At 34.6% G+C, this 24,404-nt stretch overlaps 2 protein-coding genes across 11 annotated transcripts in view; one reads left to right on the forward strand and one right to left on the reverse strand.

The window, feature by feature from the left end:
- The window catches only part of LOC134539087 (kappa-scoloptoxin(11)-Ss1a-like), a 28,368-nt gene extending 26,250 nt beyond the window's left edge, over positions 1 to 2,118 (forward strand). For all 6 annotated transcript variants that reach the window (XM_063380835.1, XM_063380859.1, XM_063380843.1 and 3 more), the window contains one exon: positions 1,641 to 2,118. In XM_063380835.1, the coding sequence (XP_063236905.1) occupies positions 1,641 to 1,883 (243 nt within the window). In that variant the 3' untranslated portion in view covers positions 1,884 to 2,118. The remainder of the gene's footprint in view (positions 1 to 1,640) is intronic.
- The window catches only part of LOC134538935 (uncharacterized), a 77,022-nt gene that overhangs the window by 10,923 nt on the left and 41,695 nt on the right, over positions 1 to 24,404 (reverse strand). For all 5 annotated transcript variants that reach the window (XM_063380555.1, XM_063380561.1, XM_063380587.1 and 2 more), the window contains exons 5-6: positions 16,135 to 16,345; positions 15,612 to 15,755 (exon numbers count right to left, since the gene is read on the reverse strand). In XM_063380555.1, coding sequence (XP_063236625.1) covers positions 15,612 to 15,755; positions 16,135 to 16,345 — 355 coding nt within the window. The remainder of the gene's footprint in view (positions 1 to 15,611; positions 15,756 to 16,134; positions 16,346 to 24,404) is intronic.

Genomic DNA, 24,404 nt, shown 5'->3' on the forward strand with positions numbered 1-24,404 from the left:
CTTAACTTATAAATTATTTTATAATTAACCCTTGAGATCTGGATTTGGATTCGAGGTACTTTCTGGGATTAGAATTCAAGATTCGGGTTCGGGAAAAATGGGATTCGACCCATCAATATTTTAAACACTAATATTTAATTACCTTAATCTTTTTCATTTACTTGAGATGTATTAGTGATAATTTTGGAAATAAACCTGTATTGTTTTAATTTTTGCTCACCAAGTTTGACATCTTGTGTCAATATCTATGGTGTAGCTTCTTAAAGAGATGATCTATTTCCACCTTCTTCTTCTTAATCGGTCAGCCATCCCATCATGTAATCATCATTATTTAAATTCTGTTTTAATCCACTGGATTATGCAGTGAATTGATTGCTGCTTACCGCCTTTTGGGTAAGTTTTCTTTCTTGATTCCCCCGGAATTATGTTCTTTATTTATTTTTGGCCGATGTCTTAATTGTGAGTGGCGTGAGACATCCGGGCCATGCTTGAGGTAGTCCACTAAGTACGGGACGGGAGTGAGCCTTTTCTCCTCTGCTATTGGCATCAGGAATGCAGCTTACTAAATAAGGAAAGTTTACTTATTTATCTTTCGGCTTCCAGCATGTTTCGGCATGAAGTTTAATCTACTTTCGACATTATCGGCTCTATTCCGTAGAAAAATAATCAAGTGAAAGGAACTTTTCGTCGTTTCGTTAAATGAATAAAGTACATTTTAGTTATTAACCTCAAAAATAATTTCTGTTATTGTAATTGCCACTGGTGTAACCAGCCATGTGCTTATTGTCTTTTATGTTTTATACTAGCACAGGGCCCCAAGCTTGCAGTTTTAATAATTTAGTGTTTTGTAAAACTGAATACTCATATCTTTGTAAGTTAAGTAAGTGCATGATATTATTTAAATTATTTAATTGAACCAAAATAAAGAGGTATTATTTAATGTAAAATCAGTTCCTTTCATAAGTTAATTTAATAAATATTCGTGGTGTTCTGTTGGTTGTAAGAGCCACGTGAAGAGCCAGTCGGCATTTACTCTCTACTTGTATACCTCTACACATACAAAGCAGTGCCATTGAGCCTAATGTCCTGGAGCTTCTCTGTTGTGTCCACCCCACAAGGTTAACCTAACCGACTGAGGTGGATAGGGCAGAACACATTTTATTTCATTAAAAATTTTTAAGTTACAGTTGAGCATTACATAAATACTGCCATACAAAAATACTGCCAGACATGCACTGGAAGCAGCGCTCTGCTTAGTTGATGGTTCCTGAGTGGAGAGTGGTAAACCCTGTGGCCTAGAGCGAGCCAGGAAGTGACCTAGTTGCAGGAAACATGATGTATGGAATGATAGAAGAGGGGAAGAACTGAAGATACAGGCAACGACAGATTAAAGCAAATGTAGGCTGGGCAGTTGTGTTGAGGAGTATCAGCACAGGGTACAATGGCAAACCCATCTGAAAACAGTTCAGTAAAATACACTTTGGCACTAAAATGGTGAACTATTTTAAAAAATTTGGAAACTTAAGTTTAAACAGATTAATTCATTTGAGCTATCATCTCATTATCAAAGTAATAGGGAATGCATCAGAAGGAACCAGAGTAAGTTCGGACCGTGATTCAGGGTCGTGGGTGTGTTGCAGCTGGAGCGGTGTGTGGCGGGCCAGTTCTGCGGCCACCTGCGACGCGACCACTACTCCTTGTATCACCGCTGCTCGTGCCCCTGGGGACACCTGTGTCTGTCGCTCGCGCTCCAGCCCCAGCCCACTACCGAGCTGCTGTTTCACGGGCTCGCCTACCGCAGCGTCTGCAGCCCCAACCCCCTTGCCGGTCCCGACACAACGAGCCCCCTCCCCATTCCCGACGAGCTCCCTCCCTCTTCTTGATACGCCTCCACTGCCATCCTCCCTTCCGACGCCCTGTGGTTACATTGCCACGTCTCCTTCACGAGAACCTTTCCCCCGACCCAATTCTTTAGGCTTCCTGCATTTTGCAACACCACGTAATTTAATTTAATGTTTAATATTTCATAGCGAATAGTTGAACTTTCTATCAAAAATGTTTTTGGATGATGTACAATGGGTTGAAAACATAAAAATATATTACCTATATTTTACCTTCTCCTATGTCTGTTTTTACAAACAAACAAACTGAAGGGAAAAACCTAATAAAATGATTTTACATTAGGTACCGCATTATATATTTTTTGTTACACTTTCTCATTTTTGAAAGCAGAGCACAACAGAGACTACAATTCAAAAAAATATAACATCTTACTAAGAAGCTTCAATCACACGGAGAAAATGATGATGAATTAAAACTAAAAGCAGAACATTAAAAAATTACTCCTTGTTTGTAGTAATATCTCTCTTGGTGGCTTTAAAAGTGAAAACAATTATTTAATAATGTTAGGCTTTGATGACTGATGCCAATGTGTCTGTCTGCAGATAGATGAATTAATAGTTTAGTATTAGAGTGCAGAATATTCACTGGCTTTGTCAAACGAGGCCCTCTTTTTTTATAATAAAAAAACCACACACACACAAACTGAAATTTCAAAGTTCTTAGATGAGTGAGAGAGTGTGTGTATTTTTTAAATAAATAAATAAAATAATAATAATAAAACAACCTTAATAGAGTTCTGAGACTTGGGGGATATTCATGCAACCAAAGATAACTGCTTAATGATGCTGTACACCTTTGAATATACTACATGTAATAGCAGTAAACAGCAATTACACTACAACTACACTGTAGATACTATATTGTACAGGGCTGTATTCCCACACAAGCAAGGGGAGGGTTGTTTTGTCTGCCAATTGCCAAGGTAAGGAAGAGCCTATACTACAACCATGGAAAAAAAAAAAAGGATAGTTTTCTCCAGTGAGGAAGTGGAAACAGTTGAAAGCTGAGGTAAACTTGAGGTACGTATTTGTTTCCACAAAAAAAAATGTATCAGGTGATACATACTTTGTGTAAATAGTTCTATATGTAAAGCTACATAAAACTTCAAAACACACAATTTTACTAAACATTTTCTTTTTGAAGCCATATATAAAACACATAGCATATGAAAAACATTACGAAAGCAAAACATACAACATAGCACAAATAAACACAATAAAACTAAATATTTTTCCTTGCATGCAAGTATGTAAAATTATTTATAATTATCTGGATCTATGAAAACATTGCAAATGTAAATGCACAAAGGGTGTAACCCAAGTGATACCTTCAATTTAAAATCACTACAGTTATGACATGCACTGTGAAGGTTTGAAAAGGTACGATTTGTTATCTCAAACACACAAGAGCCACAAGCACATTGATAGCCTTGATAATTATTATTTATATTGATATACTTAGATTAACGTGGTAAAAGGACAAAACCAGATTGAATTATTATCATTCAATAGTAATCCGATGCCCTAATCTCAAACTGCTGTGCAAACAATCGTTACTAGTGATGGGATTTTCGATACTTCGATACCTCGATACCTTCTATACTTGACAGTATCGCAAAGTATCGAGTATCGAAACTGTAAGTTCGATACATTTTTTCGATACCGGAATGCTTGGTCATTTGTATTGAATTAAGTTTTGAGTCACCATCGTACAACATACAACTACAGTAGAACCTCAATGATACGTTCCCGTTTCATACATTTTCCAGTGTCATACGCCGATTAATTTTGGTCCCGCCGAAAGTACAGTAAAACCTCCATTAACGAATATCCTATTTAACGAAAAACCCCATGCAACGAAATAAAATTTTGGTCCCGCCGAACCGCCATATGATCAATGCTGTTTTAACCTCTAAATACCGAATTTTATTTGTTCCGAAATAGTGAAATTCCCTTTACAACGAACTGCCGCTTTTGAAAAACACGCAAAAATAAACATCTCCTACAAGACATCCACTAATTTTTTTTGCATTCACTGCTTAAAAATACGTGCGTATAACCTTAAAATAATATGCACCATCGCGGAAGACAATAAATAAACAAAGCATCATGGATAACACACGTCATGTATACATGCCACACTTTGTTCAAAATGGCGGGTACATTTAGCGCTAGTGGCGGAAACCTCTCGTGCCATCGCTCTGGCAAAACGAACAACTAGTATATTTTGCGTTTATATGGCTATAGATGCGCACACGCAAATATTTTTAACTATGGTATAGTTAGATTTCCGTTTTTTCAGCTTTCACTGTTGTTTATTTATTTCCACACGTAGTTACGGAAATCATTACGTTACTACTGTAAAATGAATTCTAATCCTAAAAAGCGGCGACAGATTGACGTTAAAATAAAATTAGAAATTTTAAATGCAGTTGATAAATGTGGGAAAAAAAAGTGATATAGCTAAACGTTTCAACATCCCGGCGTCTACACTTTCGACCATATTATCCAACCGGGAACATATCGAAAACAACGCTTCTCTGGTAGGGAGAAATCGAAAACGTGTGAAAGTATGTAAAAATGATGATCTGGACAAGATACTTTTAGACTGGCTAATGGAGGCTAGGGCATCAACATCAATGTCTCCGGGCCGATTTTACAAGAAAAGGCATGCCAGGAAGCACTGGAGATGGGAATTGATAATTTCCAAGCATCAAATGGTTGGCCATTAAACAAGTGTATTCTATGTACTTTTTCATGTTTAATTCCTCATATCGTATTAAACAGTCAGAAAGACAGTTCTAGCCATTTATGTAAAGCTTTATGATGACTAGAAATATATCGTGCGAAACCTCCATTTAACAAACCCCTTTACAACAAACACAACAAATTTTTGTCCCTTGAGATTTGTTAAATAGAGGTTTCACTGTACTACTATATTTACAATGGTTTACTTTCCCAGAACATACACTTATAAAATCATTAATTTCCCGTTTCATACGTTTTTACGAAGCGGAAAAGTCCTAAAATTCACAAACTTTTTTGTTAGATATATTCCTCCTGATAAATTATGTTTTAATTAATGATTTTATTTTGAAAAACGTTCATTGTTTACCTTTGCAAACGTAAGAAAATAACTATATCGCACCATAGATATGGATAGTATCAGGAAGACTGTGCACTTCGCTAGTAGCATCTATGGCCAGCAACAAGCGAGTCTAGTGGCGCAAACTAGCAATGATTATGAAAATGGTGCACGTGCTTTACCAAGGCACGGATATCATATTTTGTCCATTCATTAATCTTTAAACTGAATATACCTGTTTGTTAATGTTTTCTTACGATCGGATTGTTTTGTATTTTACGTTTCTCAAGTTAAAATTTTATTGAAAATTGTTCTGTTGCATAACGTTGTTTGTAAAATGAAACAAACAAGCAAAAATTTCTGATTTTCTATTTACAATAGCCTAATTTTTTAATTTCTAATTTTGGCTTGGTGACTTTTCCCCCCCTCCAAGAAAGGTCTTCAAACATTTTGTAAGGCCACTGTTTCTCATGTCAGCTTAACTTGATTATGGACTGTATTTCACTTTTCTGGTGGTTTTATTATATGTAAATATAATGATGAATTCATATCTTTCATTAATATAATGCAATTATTTACACATTATGTAGGTAAAGGAGAATCCCGTAATAGCGAGCACGGTAATAGCAAGAACACTGCTATAACGAGGTCTTTTTGAGGAATTTACGGCATGATCGCGTGAAGCGCGCCTTGGTTATTTGTCTACTATATCTTCACCCCTCTCGCTTGCCACTAGACATCTTGCCGTTGACACCTGTCACATTCTTCAGCCTTGCAGTCACCACATAAAAATAGAATCCCGTCCTTTCTTTCTTTTATCAAACTTCCGCTTGTCTTCAAGGCCAAGTAATGCTCGACTCAAATAAACAAAGCCTTTGAATATATTTATTTATTTTTTATTTAGGGCCGGTTTTATGACCTCCGGCTAAAGTTCCGGCTAAAATTTAACCGCAGGCTAGCTCTTATTTCGGTTTTATGACTCCCTGTTAATGCCTACCTTCCAGTTAAAGTTCCGGCTAACCTAGCGGGTGGATGAGCCGGCCGCTAGCTGCTTAACCGGAGGCTAAGCAACAGAAAATAAAATGGCGATGTATCAGGCGAGGTTAGTTGTTGATAGTGATGATGACTATTTGAGGAATTCTATTGAATATTTGCAGGATGCGATGGAATAATTTATTACTAAATGTAAAATGCTTCGCCGTATTCGTCAAAGTTTTATTAAAAATTACATGGCATGAACGTGTAGTCACGCTTTTCTATTCTCGTCGAGTCGTGTATTATTATTTGACTTTAATTGATCACGAAGTACATAAACGTATGCTATGTATATAAACTTAAATGTTCCTGCTTAAGAATATGTGTAAATAAGTGAATTTTAAAATTGCAAAACGAGGGTTATTATTACCTATAAAATGCGTGTTTTCGTGGAAGTTGTATCAGTGAATTTTTATTCGTAATACAGTGGACATATGCCGGGAATGAAATGCACTTCATACGACTTCAGACGTGGTTCTAATTCAATGAATACAATTGAATGTGAAAATAAATGTTACCCAATTATCCCTTCCCTATCTTACAAACCATTAGGTACTTATTATCTACCTGCCACGCAAGTGCAAAACGAAAACAGCACTGGAATTATTATGTTTACCGTATCCAAGTTTATCCCTTGATCCTATCGGCATGACCCTTTATATGTTGGTCTTGTTTAACATTATACTTGCTGTTTTAATTTAGAATGTTGAAAAATCCTGTACATAACACAAAATACCTAACATATCACGATGCAAACAAATTATGTCAGGTCTTGTAAAAATATATTTCTTTCGTATACATTTTAAAATCATAATTATTTCCCCAGTGAATATATCTAGGATCTCTCGACCTACTAAATTAAAACAGCACGCATCCTATACCACAAACTAATTCCATCAGGATCGGATTAATTTGGATACGTGATACGAAACTATTAGTACAAAAATGAAACCTACACCAGTGAAATGAAAATCGACAAGTATTTTCCCGAAACGGGGTCTATATTATTTAATTATGAAATAAATTTATGAAAGAAATAAGTGTTCTCTAGCAAAAATGTCATCCCTATTTATTTGTTGGTATAGAATTACTTAGTTAGTTTTGGCTTAATATTATTTATTTTATTTATTATTTATTAAAATTTGTGACATGCACACCAACAGCCGAAGCTTTAGAGGTGTGCACAGAACAAGTAATACAAACACGACACATACAAACGAATAAATACAACATAAACAGGATAATAAAAGACGCACATACAAGCGAATAAATACAACCTACACAGGAAAATAAAGGACGACACAATAACAAACAAAACAAAACAAAACAGCAACTGAGATAATTTTAACTAATTGATCTAAAATTGGAAGAATAAACAGGATTATAAAATTACTCAGAATATTAGGGTAATCATAAAAATTAAAATTTGAAGTTTTTAATAAAATTTTCATATTTATTGAAATTTGAGATAAGTCTGTAAATTAAATCATTATTATTGTGTAAGGAACATAATAGGGATCGAAGGCGGCTTTTGAACTGCGGGACTCGAATACCAGAGTTATCAAGTAAGTATAAGCAATTAATTTTTGAACTATAGCACTTAAACACAAACAGGGCATCCAGATGGATGCGACGATTTGAAAGAGATTCTAATTTGGGTAATTGATGGTGTCTAGAACTAATTATTTTGAAAAATTTATTTTGTATGGATTCAATTTTGTCACTGTCGGTGGTGTTAATACTGTTCCAGATAACTGAGCAATATTCGAGTTTACTTCTAACTAAGGACAAATAAAGAGTAAGAATGGATTCAGTATCAGATGCATAGTAAGTTATATAATTTATTAAATATAAGGTTCTACGGGAAAAGGATACTAAAGAATTAACATGTTGATGAAAGAATAGTTTGGAATCAAGAATAACACCAAGATCTTTTATACTAAGAGATTTGGAAATTTTTGAGTTGTCAAGAAAATAATCATATTTAACTGGATGAATTTTCCTTGTGAAAGAAATAATTTTTGTTTTATCTTTGTTAAGTGAAACTAAATTCATTTTGCACCAATTATCAATTTCAGTAATATCAGATTGAAGAAGCAGACAGTCATTTAAGGAGGAAATTTCTCTGGATATTTTAAGATCATCAGCAAACAGAAAACCAGTAGTATGATGAAGAACTTTAAAAATATCATTGATATAAATATTGAATAATAAGGGAGATAAAGTACCCCCTTGAGGCACACCAGAAGTAGCATGATATAAAGTAGAAGTTTTTTTATTAAGTGAAACAAAGAAACATCTATCTTTAAGGTAACTAGTAAACCAGGTTATATAATTATTACAGAGACCGAAGTTAGAAAGTTTAGCTAGTAAAATGGAGTGATTGACAGTATCAAAGGCTTTAGCCAGATCAAAATAACATGCATCAACCTGCCCCCTTGTTGTAACTTTATTGTATATAGGATTAATAAATGAGAGAAGATTAGTAGAAGTTGTCATACTATTTCTAAAGCCATGCTGATTAGGAGCTAATCTGTTGTTTATTGGAAAGTTAATATGTTTAAATATTATTTTTTCAAAGATTTTAGTAAAGCCATTTAATAATGATATAGGCCTATAATTAAATACACTGAGTTTACTACCCTTTTTATGTATGGGAATAACCTTAGCTATTTTCCATTTAGTGGGAAATACTTGTGATTTTAGACTTGTATTAAATAGATGCAACAATAGAGGCATTAGAATAAAAGAGCAGCCTTTAATAATGAAATTTGGTATACCGTCAGGACCAGTAGACATAGTTGGTTTTAATGATTTAATTCCCCATAAGACCTGGCTTTCTGATAAGAATGATACAGGAATTGAATCGTGAATAATATCGGGATCAATGATACGAGGGTGGTTGGTGGATGGTACATATACACTAGCAAAGTACTTAGCAAAGACATTAGAAAGAATACCAGGATCATTACAGATATCACCATTGACATTAAGAGAATGGGATTCACTATAACCATTTTTCATAACATTGACATATCTCCAGAATTTTTTAGGGTTATTCTTAACCTTATTATTGATACTACGATTCCAATTAGTTTTATCACGCTTAATAAGATTTTTAACTATTGCTCTATATTTAGAGAAAAGAAGGTAATACTGAGTATTATTGTTTCTTTTATAGAGTTTATGAAAGTGTTTTTTTAGATTTTAAGGCATGAATTAATTCACCAGAGAACCAATAAGGATGTTTAGAGGCCTTACGTGTGGATAATGGAATGTGAGTATTGATTTTATCACAGATACAAGATGTAAGTTGATCTACAAGAGCATCTACATCAGTGGTGTTATAATATTCATCCCAATTGTGGGTTTTTAGAGAGTTATAAAGGCTTAAGTAATCACCAGCTTTGTAGTTTCTGAAAATAGAATCTGGAGTAAAATTGTGTGAGGTCGCCTCAATAAGTAGTTTAATAAGTAGGGTAGGATGATAGATATCCTCTTTGACCAGAGATTCAACAGCTTTTTCAACCACACAATGGGATAGATTAGAAATACAAAGATCTAGAAGATTATTGGAAGATTGTATTAGGTTGTGCTGAAATAAATCCAAATTAGATATGAAATCAAGCAGGCACTGAGCCTTGGATCTGACATGTGCACGGGCAATATTGAAATAGTGATTTCCTTTCCAATCTATCCCAGGTACATTGAAGTCACCTAAGATAATCACATTATCATGAGAATTAACGAGTTTTTGTTCAAGAGCTTCAAAATACAATGTAAATAGATTAGGTGATGTAGTTGGAGGAAGATAAATATTACCCAATGTTAAGTACTTATTAAAGGCAATTTTAATATTAATCCATACGGCTTCTACTCCACGATAGTCATATAATTGAATTAGCTGAACAGAAGGGAATTTATGTTTGTTCACTGCGATCAACACTCCGCCACCACGTTCCATTGATGAGAGTAGCGGATCCCTATCAGTTCTAAAAATAGAATAATTATCGGTGAAATAATGAGCATTGATACATCTTTCGTTGAACCAAGTTTCTGTTAGACAGATTATGTCATACTGAGTATTAATAAGATTATCAAAGAATTCAACTGATTTTGTTCTAAGTCCTCTAACATTCTGATATGCAATTTCCCATTCATTAAGATTGGGCATTCACTGGGAAGTGAGTAGGAAGCACTCCTCCAGGCCCTGGCATAGAAGTTGCTGGCATAAAAGGTGACGATGTACTGCAGGAACTTGGAGGTAATTGGGTAGAATTACCGAGAGCTTCAGGAGATGAATTAGTATTAACAATTTGGTCTTGATGCAGTTTTCCAAAGAAAGGACTGATTAAACAGCCACTGGGCCAAAAAACAATATTATTAATTCTACTAAAATCTTCTTCCAGAACAGATACATGGAAGGAGGCGTAAGAATTATGCTTTGTCCGGAGCTTGGCCACTTTGACTTGCTTGAGATTTAGTTCGTTGGAAATATAATCTACGACTTCTTGTTCCGTGACAGACGGCTCAAAACGCGTGACAAAGAGAGCTTTTGTTTTTTTGTAAATAGGTTTAGCAATTGTTTTTAATGTGGAAACATTCCTGATGCCAATTTGCAAGGGATTTTTCTTACGATCCGTGTTAGATAATTTTCTATCGGAGTTTTCATTATTCGTGGACTTGCGTGAATGTTGTACTACGGTGAAGCCGTCTTCGTCGACGAGCTGTTTACCGTTTTTCCTGATGACGTCGTTGGAGACACGCTGAGTTGTAAGTGGGTCACTGGTGCGCGCACTGTTGCCAGATACACCGGATGACTCGACACAAGCAGGTTTCTTGTTTGAGGAGACTTTTTTAACTACTTGACTGTATGAATTAACAGAATCAGTCTTAGAAGATAAGATCTGTTTAATCTGTTGCAGTTCATTTTTTATCTCTGCAGTTTCACTACGAGAGTCGATAAGAAGGGTTTTTAACACCATATTCTCGCTTTTTAACTCGTCAAATTTCATACTGAGGGATTTCACGGCCGAGATTAAGTCTTCCATGGTGGGATCCAGAAGTTTTACCGTCCAAGCTTCACTAGAAGATTTTTGCTTCGATGAACTTTCACTTGCTTTTTCAGATATTCCCGGCGAATTAGAAATCACTTTTTTAGTAGGCGATCTGAACATTTTAGTAACCGTGTCTGGAACTAATTCAATGATCGAATCATTATTATCGGGTAATGAAAACCCATGAAAGTCGGAAAGATTAAGCAGCGATGAATCAATTATGAGTCGAACTTAACGATAGTGAAGAAATAATAGCACATTAAAGCCGGGGAGCGCGCGCGCACGTCCGTCGGCTATGAACGCTCAGCCGTCATTGTGAACGCTCAGCCGTCACTGAACGCTCAGCCGTCACTAACAAAATCATGAGTTTCAATACAAGAGTAAAGTTGAAAACACACGGTTTTGAATCGTAAATTTTAATTTTATGGTTTAATACAAAGCAGGTTTGACGTCAAAGTAGTTTTTGGTTAATTTAATTATATCTGTTGCAAGATAAAGTTCGCGGCATATTTCTTTACTGCAGCTGTAAACATTCCGAATCACAATACAAACAAACAGCTGACTAACATTCTACCAGAAAAAATAACTGTCTTGCAACAAAAGTTACCAAATTCTGTTTTATTTCATTACCAACACAACCATTATTACACCACACGCTTCGTCAGGTTCCGGTTAGCCAACCGCAGGCTAAGTATGGGTCATAATACACCCCTCTTTCGTTAACCGGAGGCTAGCCTTACCTGGAGGCTAGCTAACCTGAGGATTTAGCCGGAGGTCATAATATCGGCCCTTATTCATGCACTCCGTTTAGTCCCAAATTAGGGACATGGAGCAATACATACATATTTCTTATTTAGATAATAGACAAAATCTATTTTTTCCCGCTATTAAACATAACAATGCGCACTTTTTTTTAAATATAAATGCTCTTAATTAATTTGTTGGGACATTTTCATTAACGAATAATAACATTGTTTATAACTATGTTAGGGCAAAAAAGTTAGAGCCGTCTTTATACTTGTTGCTAATTGATCGCTTTAATAATACACAAATATTTATAAACTTGTTTGAAATTATTTGTCCTGACACGTTTACAAACACGTCACGTTATTTATTTTACTCTGACAAATAGTAGGAACTACCGTATTTATTTCCGAATCGCTAGGACAGTTTTCTTGTTTTGTTTCGGTCAGTTGTTGGGGTATCTGATGGTTTGAGTTTAATCCCAAATTTATATTTTCTATAAAAGTTTACAGGTTTCTTTAAATGAAAAAAAAGTATAGTTTTCCAGCGACTATTTCGTTTGAGGCGTACGTGCGTTGCCGCACTCCTGATTTTCTTTGTAAGGAATTAAATCGTCGCGCTACACTAGCGCCACCTGTTTACAATATCCCGAACCAACATGGCTGCCAGCAGACGCCCGCGTCGACAATAGATAGCAGGACAAGGCTGTGTCGGCCACGGACCAAGCCGAGTAATCGATTGCGGGCTGAGATGCTATACTTACGTGGCATGGTAGGGTATTCTGGTTATTTTGACGCAATCCGTGATCGCATCCGTACTTGTGGGGTATCGTTTTAAAGAGAATTCACACATCTGCTCACAGAAATTAAGATTTCGTTAATAAAACCGATTATTTTCCAATTATACAGGTTCAAACACAATATTTATGCTATTTTCGGTTAATTTTTATTTTTTGGGGGCCAAAATCTGTCCAATTCGGTTATAGCGAGGACACGGTTATAGCGAGGATCAAACCCGAAACCGTGACACCTCGCTATAACGGGACTTTAGTGTATTTAAGTTTAATCTGACATTGTGCTGGTATGATAGATTGAATTTATATAGTTTAAAACTAATTTATGTTATTTGTAATAATTGTTACTAAATGGGCAAATATTTTTCCCTGGAGTATCGAAAGTATCGAAAGTATTGAACTGAAAAAACAACACAGAATCGAGTATCGAAAGTGTGGTATCGTCCCACCTCTAATCGTTACAGAAATTATTTTTACTTTAATAAATTCTGATAAGTTACACAGAAATATAATATATAAAACCGGGTTGTTAACCCCTCATTGTTCCCGGGATTAGGGTCATAATAGAGAGAGGGGCTGTAATAAGTATTTTGGAATGATTGACTCACTCCGAATCCTATACGTCAAAATATGCTATTTTCACCCAAAATTTGCGTTCAGCATCTCTGGCAAAACGTCGAAAAGTTTTCAAAATAAAATATACATTTATTTTTCTAATAGATGTTTTCTGAAAAGAAAACGATAGCCAAGAAAAGCATATTGGACCATCAACAGTCACCAAAATAGCATAAACATAGCGTTGCAGTATTTTTTTAACAAGCACCAAGTCCATTTGACACCGATTTCATAAGGAAAATGAAATAGATTTGCATCAATTGTTAGTTTAATAGACGTGGGTCATAACTATACATCACTACAGAGAGGTCAAGAAGGTTAAGTGCAAGCCATTGCTTTGTTATCGCTTGTGTGAGTGGGACATTACAAAAGGTACACACAGTGTAGAATGTCCTGCACTTGGTAAATATTTTTTTCGCTGTGGTGGAACCTTTTTTGTCAACCCAGGGGAAAACATAATTGCCTTAGCTGTCAAATTAACTGTCGTTGATGACTGTTAAAAGCTAAGGTGGAAAGAACAGACTGCGGCAGTACATCAGGATATTTTTCTGATGCATTGCATCCTACGCGGCGCACCATTGTGCTACTGAAATTCCAGCAATATGTGTTCAACTCACAAAGATGTTCACTGTGTGGCTGGTGGCATGGAACGAAAAAAAACCAATTAAGAGCCTAATCTTTTTCTGTCGTAAAGAGGAAAGTATTACAAACACAACTTAACATTTTCGGAACTATCCAGAAATTCACAGCTTTTTCCCAGTTAGTTCCTGGTCACGTCAAATCCCCATTATTTTCTGTTTTCACTGTTGGTACACAAGTTGCACTTGACACAAAAATTCGACTTTGAGGAGTAAATTGGAAGTAATCTTTGAAATTAAATTCAAGAAATTTGGGTTTTGACCCAAAACTAGTAATAATTATTGCTTTTTTAAAATGCCAATCACCTCAGTTTGGAATGCTAGCAGAAACAAATCAATGTAGACATCAGCATATACGACACAACACTGCAGTAGTTACTTACCCGAATCAAATTTGACTTGATGGCAAAAAAAAATCAACTTGTTCCTCACTAGCGAAGATGACAGTTCTACGGAAAACAACAGGCTTAACATAATATAGTTTGGACATGAAAAGTGAACTACTATGAGTTGAGACTAACATTTCATGCTGTTTTATGAATGAATTTATGGGAATGACACTGTGCCATCTAATTTCAAACAATTAACAAAACCATTAAGATACAGTCAAACCTCTATCTATCGAACTCGCATGTATCGATTGTCCGTGTTTATCGTATACTTTCTACGGTCCCGGCAAAATTGCCATACAACTAAGGTTAAAAAAGTCAGCTTGTACCGATGTTCGAATTATCATTTTGTCTGCATTGATCGTACAAAATATGTGGTCCCGTCACTATAAATTATAATAGATGATCGTTTAACCATAAAGATTTTGCAGAAATAACCATTTCTTAGAAAGAAACCATCATAAAAACAGTAACGATAGTATATAGAAGTAGTAAAAATCACCTTAAATCAGCAGCCATTTTATAATAGCAAAGAGTGAACTGTCAACAAACTGTAGATGGCTAACATTGGTGCCATATTTCCGTGTAATCGACTCGTCACGAAACGTTGTCACACTATCGACTTGTATTTATGTACGAAACTTTTTCATGTCGGCTAAAATGGTAACTTAAAAAACAAAACATTTCCTACTGTATGTATATAAAACTACTTTAAGAATAAACATGTCCCTTATTATGACTGAGCATTGAGACGTCTCGTTTATAAGGTAAAAAGAAACCAATATGGCGTCCACTGTGGCGTTGAAAATTTATTGATTCCTGTGCAGCATCGTGAACGCATTTCTGTAGGCCGGTATTTCATTTTTCGGGCATGCTATCCTAATCTATGGCACATGTTACTTCCTGATTCTGATCGGTGGTCCTTTACATGTGCGTGAATGTTGACTTAATAAAAAGTGCAAAAGTGAGGTTAATGTTTTAGAGCGATTAAAATGTCTCGGCATAGTAAATAGGTGATAACACTTGATGAACGAATTAGGATTATTGAAGAAATTGAATTGTAGGTATATTGTGCATAGGCTATGTTTTTTTTAAGTGTAAATTGAATTAAGTAAAATGCTTCCATTTTTTTTTTTTTTTAATTGATTAAACTTTAATGACAAGTAACTGATATATTTCTGACACTAATTTTGAGGTTGAAATATTTTTTTCAAAATCTAAGAGTGAAGTCCACATCTATTGAATGTCCGCATCTACTGAATTTATTTGTTGGTCCCCTGAAAAACGATAGATAGATAGATAGTTGAAGAACACGAAGCTAGGAGTCTACTCCTGCTGCCATGGCTGCAAGTACCTGGGAGGACTGCGCGGCCAGCTGACGCACTAGCGGCAGGAGCTCTTCCTGGAACTTGTCAGGCCACAGCACGCGTGTCACCAGGCCATGCTGCCGCGCCTCCGTGGCCGTCAGCTTGCGGCAGCCGAACAGCAGCTCGCTGGTCTGCAACCACACCACCCACCGTGGGTTGTGTCTCCGCCATACATTTAAGTATAACCCTGTACAGGCACCGAGCCTTTAAAACAAAGTAATAAACTTACATGTATGTAAGTGCTGTATTTAAGTAAATTTGCTGTAAATGTATTTGTAACTCAGGCAAACTGGTTAAATTTAAATTAGGTTATGTGCCGCATAAAAAACGAAAAAAGTGTTGGAATATGGGCTTGAATTGAAAATAGTTAAATTTCATAACTATTTCACGAAAAAGGGTACCCATCAAAAATTTTGTGTAATTTTAATTTCACTGCTTATCTCTTAATTATACCCGGCATGAGATGTTCCCGGTCTTCCGAGCTGTGATCGGTGACAAGGAAGCACTCACCAGGGCGCCGCCCAGCAGGTGTGGTAGCGTCAGCACTGCTCCGCCCTCGGGAACCTGCCCCAGCCGTGCGTATGGCGTGTGGAAGGTTGCTGTGTCACTGGCCAGTACCATGTCGAACAGGGGCAGCATGGTGACACCCAGGCCTAGCGCTGCACCCTGCACGCCCGCCACCAGCGGCTTGGGGAACAGTGCCAGGCTGCGCACAAACTCCCTGCGACACAACAAGCACTGGCCTGCACTTACACATTACGCCAAATAGTAAGACTCAAGTGTCTAGTGTCTACAGATCTTTGCTCCAAGCAAATCTAAGTGATGGGGCTCATACTTACTTTAACACACTACACCTAAAAAATGACAATGGTGACAATCACTTTCCCACAAGCATGTGCTTTAATTACTCAGATCAATATTGCCTGTACCATTCAATTATTGAAATTATTACATTGTAAAGTTTTAAAAGCTATGCTATGTAATTTAAATTAACTTGGTCCATAGAGTAATAACATTTTCATCAACAAAATTTATATTATTTCATGACTATATGTTTTCTATATGATTTAATTTTTTTTTTACTTTCAGGCCACTAGTTTGTTTTAATATCTTTTGTTTTAAGAAGTAAAGAATTTTTATTTTATTTAAAAAACAAAATTACACGTAAAAGTTTGGAGTTGTAGTTCCATTTTAGAACATTTTGAGTACGCTTTAACCTTCATCTGAAACAGTTGTGATTATTTAGTCTTGCATAATTGAAAGAAAAAATATAATTTATTGATAGTATGAATTAAACGAAAAATTAATAATTAGACCAACATCTTGAATATTGATTTTCTATAATTACTGTGGAGCTGGCCATCAAAGTGGAAGATTCTTATTAGAGTGATGTGCTGAAGGATCCTTCATTTAGAATTATTTTCAATTGACCAATGAACTTGATTTGGTTTCAAACGTGATATCCAACAGTGCTGTATTGAGAAGAACAATTTTTGAAATGGAATATTTAAAATAAATAGTGGATAGTTATACCTAGAGCCAATGAAACTCCGTGAACTTCAGTTGTACTGTGTAAGATAGATAGAAGATTGGTGATTAACTGATTATTGTTATTTGTAGGTTTAATATTCCATGATCTTAAAATAAAAGGTATGTAAAATGCTCATGTATTTATCAACTATTAGCATCCTGACTTCAAATTCTCATTGTAAATGTTATAGGTCTGATTATTAAATTTTAATTCTTTTTGCTACAAATTTTTATCTTGCCACTATTTTACACAATAATTGTATGTGCTACTGTCTCAGTATACACCTCGGAGATACCATAGTATATGAGTCTCATTATTTTGTTTGCTCTTCAATCTTACCTAGCTGAAATAGTTGTGACTTTACTGACTCCAGAAAAATTCATGTGTTGTAAATATTGTGCTATAATCAATTATATGTATCTATGTGTGTGTATAGAGAGAGTAAGAGGGAGAGTGAGAAAAAAAAAAATTTTTAAAAATGTATTTTTAAATAGAATATCTTGATAAATTTTAAAGAAAGATCTAATTCCACTCTAATAAATACAATAGTTTGCTTATTAATATTTCCTGTGATGCAGGAACAAATAATTATATACAGTAGAACCTCGATAATACGTTCCCGTTTCATACATTTTCCCGTGTCATACACCGATTAATTTTGGTCCCGCCGAAAGTTCTATATTTACAATGGTTTACTTTCCCGGAACATACACTTATAAAATCTTTAATTTCCCGTTTCATACGTTTTTACGAAGCGGAAAAGTCCTAAAATTCACAATTTTTTTTGTTATATTCCTCCTGATAAACTACGTTTTAATGCTTTTATTTTGAAAAACGTTCATTGTTTACCTTTGCAAACGTAAGAAAATAACTTTATCGCACCATAGATATGGATAGTATCGGGAAGACTGTGCACTTCGCTATTAGCATCTATGGCCAGCACCAAGCGAGACTAGTGGCGCGAATGATTATGAAAATGGTGCACGCGATTTACCAAGGCACGGATCTCATATTTTGTGCATTCATTAATCTTTGAACTGAATATACTTGTTTGTTATTGTTTTCTTACGATCGGATTGTTTTATATTTTACGTTTCTCAAGTTAAAATTTTATTGAAAATTGTTCTGTTGCATAAAGTTGTTTGTAAAATGAAACAAGCCAGCAAAAATTTCTGTTTTTCTTTTTACAATAGCCTAATTTTTTTATTTCTAATTTAGGCTTGGTGACTTTTCCCCTCTCCAAGAAAGGACTGCTTTACTTGATTATGGACTGTATTTTACATTTCTGGTAGTTTTATTATATGTATATATAATGATGAATTCATATTTTTCATTAATATGATGCAATTATTTACACATTATGTATTTAAGTTTAATCTGTCATTGGGCTGGTATGCTAGATTGAAATTTTTTTTTTATTATTGCCATTCCCTTTTCATACACTTTCCCGCATCATACACCATTTTTGTGCCCTCCGTTGAAAAGTGTATGACAGGGGTTCTACTGTACTAATCAAGATCTTGTAATTTAAATTATTCAAATACGTTGTTAGTTATACCCAGATAAATACTCCTCTAAAATTAAATTTATTATTTAATTGTAGTCAAATGTGTATAAAAGAGTAAATATATAAAATTATTATTTTTATAAAAATATCCAATTTTGTGGAAAATCCCTGACTACTGTAATCCCCTTTCAGCAGGAAACACCCATTCTATGGAGAACCCTCCTCCTGTGGGGAACTCCTGTGGGGAAATACCGGTAAATATATCTTATCCCGCCACTTTTCCGCAAAGTAAAAATAAAATTACGAACATACCATTTTGCAACACTAGAGACGTTCTTCTATTTACCCTGCAAACAGCCTTAATAAATTCCTACTAGTTTCTGAGAAATCCCAGTTTTGAGCTCACATTTTAATACCTATGCATTGCTGCTGCAGTCACGGTTTATAATTGTTAACCCGTGTCGGTTTGTGTGTTTGCTCTGAAAAAGTTCAAATATTGTGGATGGTCGATTGGGTAAGGCTAGCTACATTAAAAATACTTTCATATATTGTGTGTGGACAGTTGGTTTGGTTAGTATAGCTACATCAAAAATCCTATAAAATATTTCTTACAGTTGCTTAGGAATTAACAATTTAAGATGTAGCTTTCCTGACTTAACCAATCATTCACAGGGATTTACAGAATTTTTAATGTAGCTATATCAACCCAACCAGCCATCCACAATATTTTAAAGAATTTTTTACGTCACTAACGTAACATATGAATTATTCGTTACTACGTAATTCCAAACACTATTTTAAATAATATGTCAAAAAATACTTTCTAATTTAATTATATTTGGACAAACAACCAACAAACAGAAAATATAAAAATTATTTCTCTACAACTCAATACACTGTCAAATAAACTAGTAATATTACAATACCATTTACTTAAGTTCTCCAAAACAAACACACAAACCCACACGGGTAAACAATTAATGGCGACGGCAGCAGCAATGCACAAATATTGAAATTTGAGCTCACAACTGGGATTTCTATGATACTAGTAGGAATTTATTAACGTTGTTTTCAGGGTAAATACATGAAAGTCTCTAGTGTTGGAAAATAGTATTTTCGTAATTTTCTTTTTCTTTGAGAAAAGCCACGATGTAAGATATTTACCAAAATACACTTTCTCTGGTTAAGACCCAGTCAGATGTGCAAATTTGCTGGACTTCAGTTATTTGATTTTATTTTCTGGTTCAAAATGAGTGGTAAAAAGCAGGATGTTGTATGGCTTTCATTTAAACATGATAAGAACCAAAGTATCTAATTTAATTTTAAAAAACCTGGTTTAAACAAAAAAAAGTTTAAACAAAAAAAACTAGGTTTGGCCTTTTTAAAAGAAACATGGTTTTTTTAGAATCCATATATATAAATGTGTGTGTGTGTTTTTTATATATATATATATGTTATAATATAGTAAACATAGGTACAAAAGAAATTAGGATGCTGGTATTGATTTTGTTGGTAAACTTAAATATCATTGCAAAGGATATATTCATTTTGTTTTGAATTGGACCAAGTTCGTTTTAGTGTAGAGCGTCACTTTCTATGTTCCCAACTGTTAAACATAATTAAAGGTAATTATAGAATTTCAAAATGATATAGTTCAGCAATAATTTATTTCAAACTTGGCATAATTTGTATTTTGCTGAATCAACATACTCAGATTTAAGCACTAGTGCCCGCAAATATTTTTAAATAACTTATTAATTGTCTTTTTGAGTTAGTTAATGAAGTTTAGTAGTTATTAATTATTATATTGAATTACTTATATGAGTTTAGAACAAGGTCTCATTAAAGTCTTCATAAAATTATATATATAAAAAAAAATTAAAGTTAGGGAATAGTTCCATACCTTTACTTTTTCACACAAAATATTCCACATCACATTCCAAAATTAACTATTAATCCAACAGACAAAAATCTAATATTTCATAGAGTCATTTCTAACCACAGATATACGTTTCTTAACTGTTATCTATTTTGAAATTATATCTCAACACCAAAACTATCTGCAACTTGTATTCACTGAAATACGTATATACAGTATTTACTCGCATATAGATCGCACCCATAATTTGAGGTCTTGAATTTGGTATTTAAGATTCCCCCCATATAGGCCGCACCTGTAATTCATTACACATACGCATTGCACCACAGTAAAAAAAATTTAAAAAAAGGGCCGAAAATAGATGGAAATTTACCGTCAATAGCGTGCCGTGCGCTGAGAAAGGTCATTGTACTCGATCAGATGTTGTTACGGCGCGGCGTAGCCGCCGGCTGACTCTCTCTGTTCTCTGAGTTGCGCATGCGCAGTATAACCATTGAATATATATAATGTATAGAAGTCGCGAGCCCAGGTTAAATAAATTTTCTGTCCGGTTTCGCAGAAGAATTGTAGTAGTAGGAAGCTCCGTCGCAGCGATCGCTTCAATCGCTGGGTATCGACAGCGCACGCCCCTAGCGGTGTTAGGACGTACTACGTTAACCAGCCAGTCATGCCACCTCCCTTCACCCTCCCATATACGGGAAACTGGTATCAGCACCGTTCGGCGACCTTGACGATAAGTATTCCTTACCACTCACTGCCTTTGAGAGCCACGAAACCCCGGGAGAAGACAATTACTGGGATCACTGTATCGAGGGATTGTGTACCCTAGTAACCTGAAAATTAGCTCCTAAGAACTTTGTATCAGGCCTTCAGTCCGTGTTGAGTTTAAAATATGATTTAATTTAAAAGTTAAATACCTACTTATTTTAACTTTATTTCGCATTGATAATTTTATAATTTCAGACATGCTGAAGGGTAATAAATGTGCGTACACGGGTTGTCAGAATACGAGGATTGGTTCATCAATGTTCCGTTTTCCAGTTAAAAATAATGACAGGGAAGTTGTGAATTATAACTTGCCAATTTTGTTTTACATTATTTATCAGTTATATACTGTGTAAAAAAAAGTTGACGCAAGTATGCGAGGAAAGTCCTAATTATTTAATATGAATTAGTAAAGAATACTTTTCTATTATATTTAAAATATCCACATTTTAATTACTTTAAAAAACTAATTATATTACAGCAACCACATATTTTTAAGTTCATCATTTTGACTAAAACCGAGTGAAAGCTAGTTAATTTTCGATGTAAATTTTAATAAACGCAAAGTTTTAGCCAAGTATTACCCACGTCGTCTATTTCACATAAAATGCATTTGTTTGGCAAGCGTTTCAACAAAAATTTTAAGATAGATTGCAAAATGTGCTTAAAAAACAACTAAACAATTAATTATTTGTGAGTAGATAGACTGCAGCTGCATTAGTATTTTTTTGTTTATTACTTTACAATATTAAGATGTTAGTAGCTTAATGATCGCTGTCAAAAAACGTCATGTGAAAAATTTTGCGTTTATTTACCAGAGAACATACTTTTTAAGCGGATTAGTGTAAGGAAAACATAAGTTCGAACTTTTGTTTTATACAAAAATAAAAACAAAAACGTGGTAAAAATTGGTCCACACAACCACCTCCGTACTTTTTTAAGTAGATAAAACTGTTTAAAATGCTTTGAATTCTACCGTTATTACCTAAGTTATGAACAATTTAAATTCCAAAATATTTTATTATGTATCCAGAAAAAAAAATTAACCTGGAAGACAATTATATTGAGATTCTAAAAATTAGGTACGCATTTAAACACGAGGTGTTATAGACTTCTAGCCCAGTCACAGTATATTATGTGCTCAAATTCAATCCGATGTTTATGATTTTGTGTTTCAATTGTTCAGTGGTCTGCACGGAACGTCACATCAACAGTCATGATAAATAGGAAATGATAATGTAATTGACATATTTTGGGCAAATAGAGGAATCAGTACCTCTTATCGGCTATATGACTGTGTAGTAAGAATCCACCATTAAGAACAAAGTCAGGGTTCTCCAAGTCCAAATTCTCCCTCGTCACCTAAAACATGTACAGGGTTGCTTTCTTGGTTTTGCGTATCCCAGCTTCGTCAAAGAGAGCTAAATGAAATGGAGCCAACTCATACTGCATATAAATGATTAAGTCATCCTATGTTTCTTCACTTATCGTTATCCTCTGGAAAACTAACAAATGATAAATGAGCTATTACAATTGAATTTAATAGTGTAGCTAATATTCGCCAGAGGGAGAGCTTGATCTTTTCGTGACAATGCTTGATTAGAATTTATCCAACATTACTCTGTATTTATTGCTCGCCAATTACTATAGCATTGAAAAAGGTAACTGTGGCATCCCCTACTAGTCTAGTTGCTATAGACATGATTTGTTGTGATCCAGGAAATGGTGGGTGATTATTTAGCTAAGCAGAGATCTTATATTAATCTGTGGCATCCCTACTTCTTCGATATTGTCAGAAATCTAGTTGTTGAAAGATATAAAATGAGTAGCGCATAACTTTTCAATGATGAGCAGATGCAAATGCAGTCATCCCCAAGGTCACAAATTCTTAATGCTTCACATAATTCATACGTCAAAGTCACAAATTTCGTTGTACGAACTGTCAAAAATCTCATCAACTATGGTAGGATGATTATGTGGCTTTTTTTACATTGAAAGTTTTTGTGCATGTAAATAAACTCTAGAATACAGAGAACTGTTTTTCGCTAGAGTTTTATACACCAACTTAACTCAAAGTTACTGGGCCCTCATAATTTGTAAATTATAAAGATGATAAAATAGTACGTATAATCATTTGTTTGTGGTATTTTTATTTTACTTCCACCCATTTTTAATTTTTTTTTTATGTGACTTGAAATGCAATTTAATGCACTGTGTTGTATAATGCTCCTGAAGGAGAATTTACAAACCAACCTTACTTCTGAAAAGTATAGGTAGTAAATATTTTTAAAATTTTGAATAAAAAATTTTTATATCTAGACATGTTAATAAAATATTAATTTATCACTGCAAAATAATATTCACTGCACGTATGCGAACATAAATATTATGTATGTACATGTTTACTGTTTAGTTATTTCTTTAACATACAATATTTTTCCCCGATAAAAACGAGTTTCTTGTGTTAGAGCTTACTAAAGTTTTTATTAATGTATGACTAAGTTCATGCACAGATTTACACTGATCAACTATTTATATAAGTGTCTGGTATTTTATAATTTCCTCTTTGCATACATTTGGTTGAATTTATATTAAAGTGGATTCTTTGAGGTACTTTAATTAATTTGGTGAATAAAATATTTGTTTTATATCCAATTGGACCGATTTTTATTCAAATACAATAATTATTACACCGTCTGGAATACAACACCAATGAAGTACTGATATATGTGGCTCTTTTTAAATAATTGTGTAATATTTCAAGGAATATTTTTTTTGCTTTCGGTTGTTTAAACAAAATACATTTGTGTTCAATATATTTACGTGTCGTTTTGACGAGCATAACCTCCCGCCTTGTCAATGCGCTGGCCCTCCACACAGCAACGGAAACAAAATACAAAAGAGAGAGAGAGAAAGAGAGAGAGAGAGAGATAAAACGCGCACAACCTTGAGTTAAGCGATACTATAGCGCTCTAGCGTGGGAGACACTAACCACGAGTGCCTTCTTTTCGAAAGCAGAGCTGTCTGGCGGGGGAGCTTGCAACTACCTCAGTTTTGATTCCAAAACTGGCAGAATAAATCGTATCCCCTCGCGACTT

The sequence above is a fragment of the Bacillus rossius genome, chromosome 1, assembly GCF_032445375.1.
Source record: "Bacillus rossius redtenbacheri isolate Brsri chromosome 1, Brsri_v3, whole genome shotgun sequence".
Taxonomy (NCBI): domain Eukaryota; kingdom Metazoa; phylum Arthropoda; class Insecta; order Phasmatodea; family Bacillidae; genus Bacillus; species Bacillus rossius.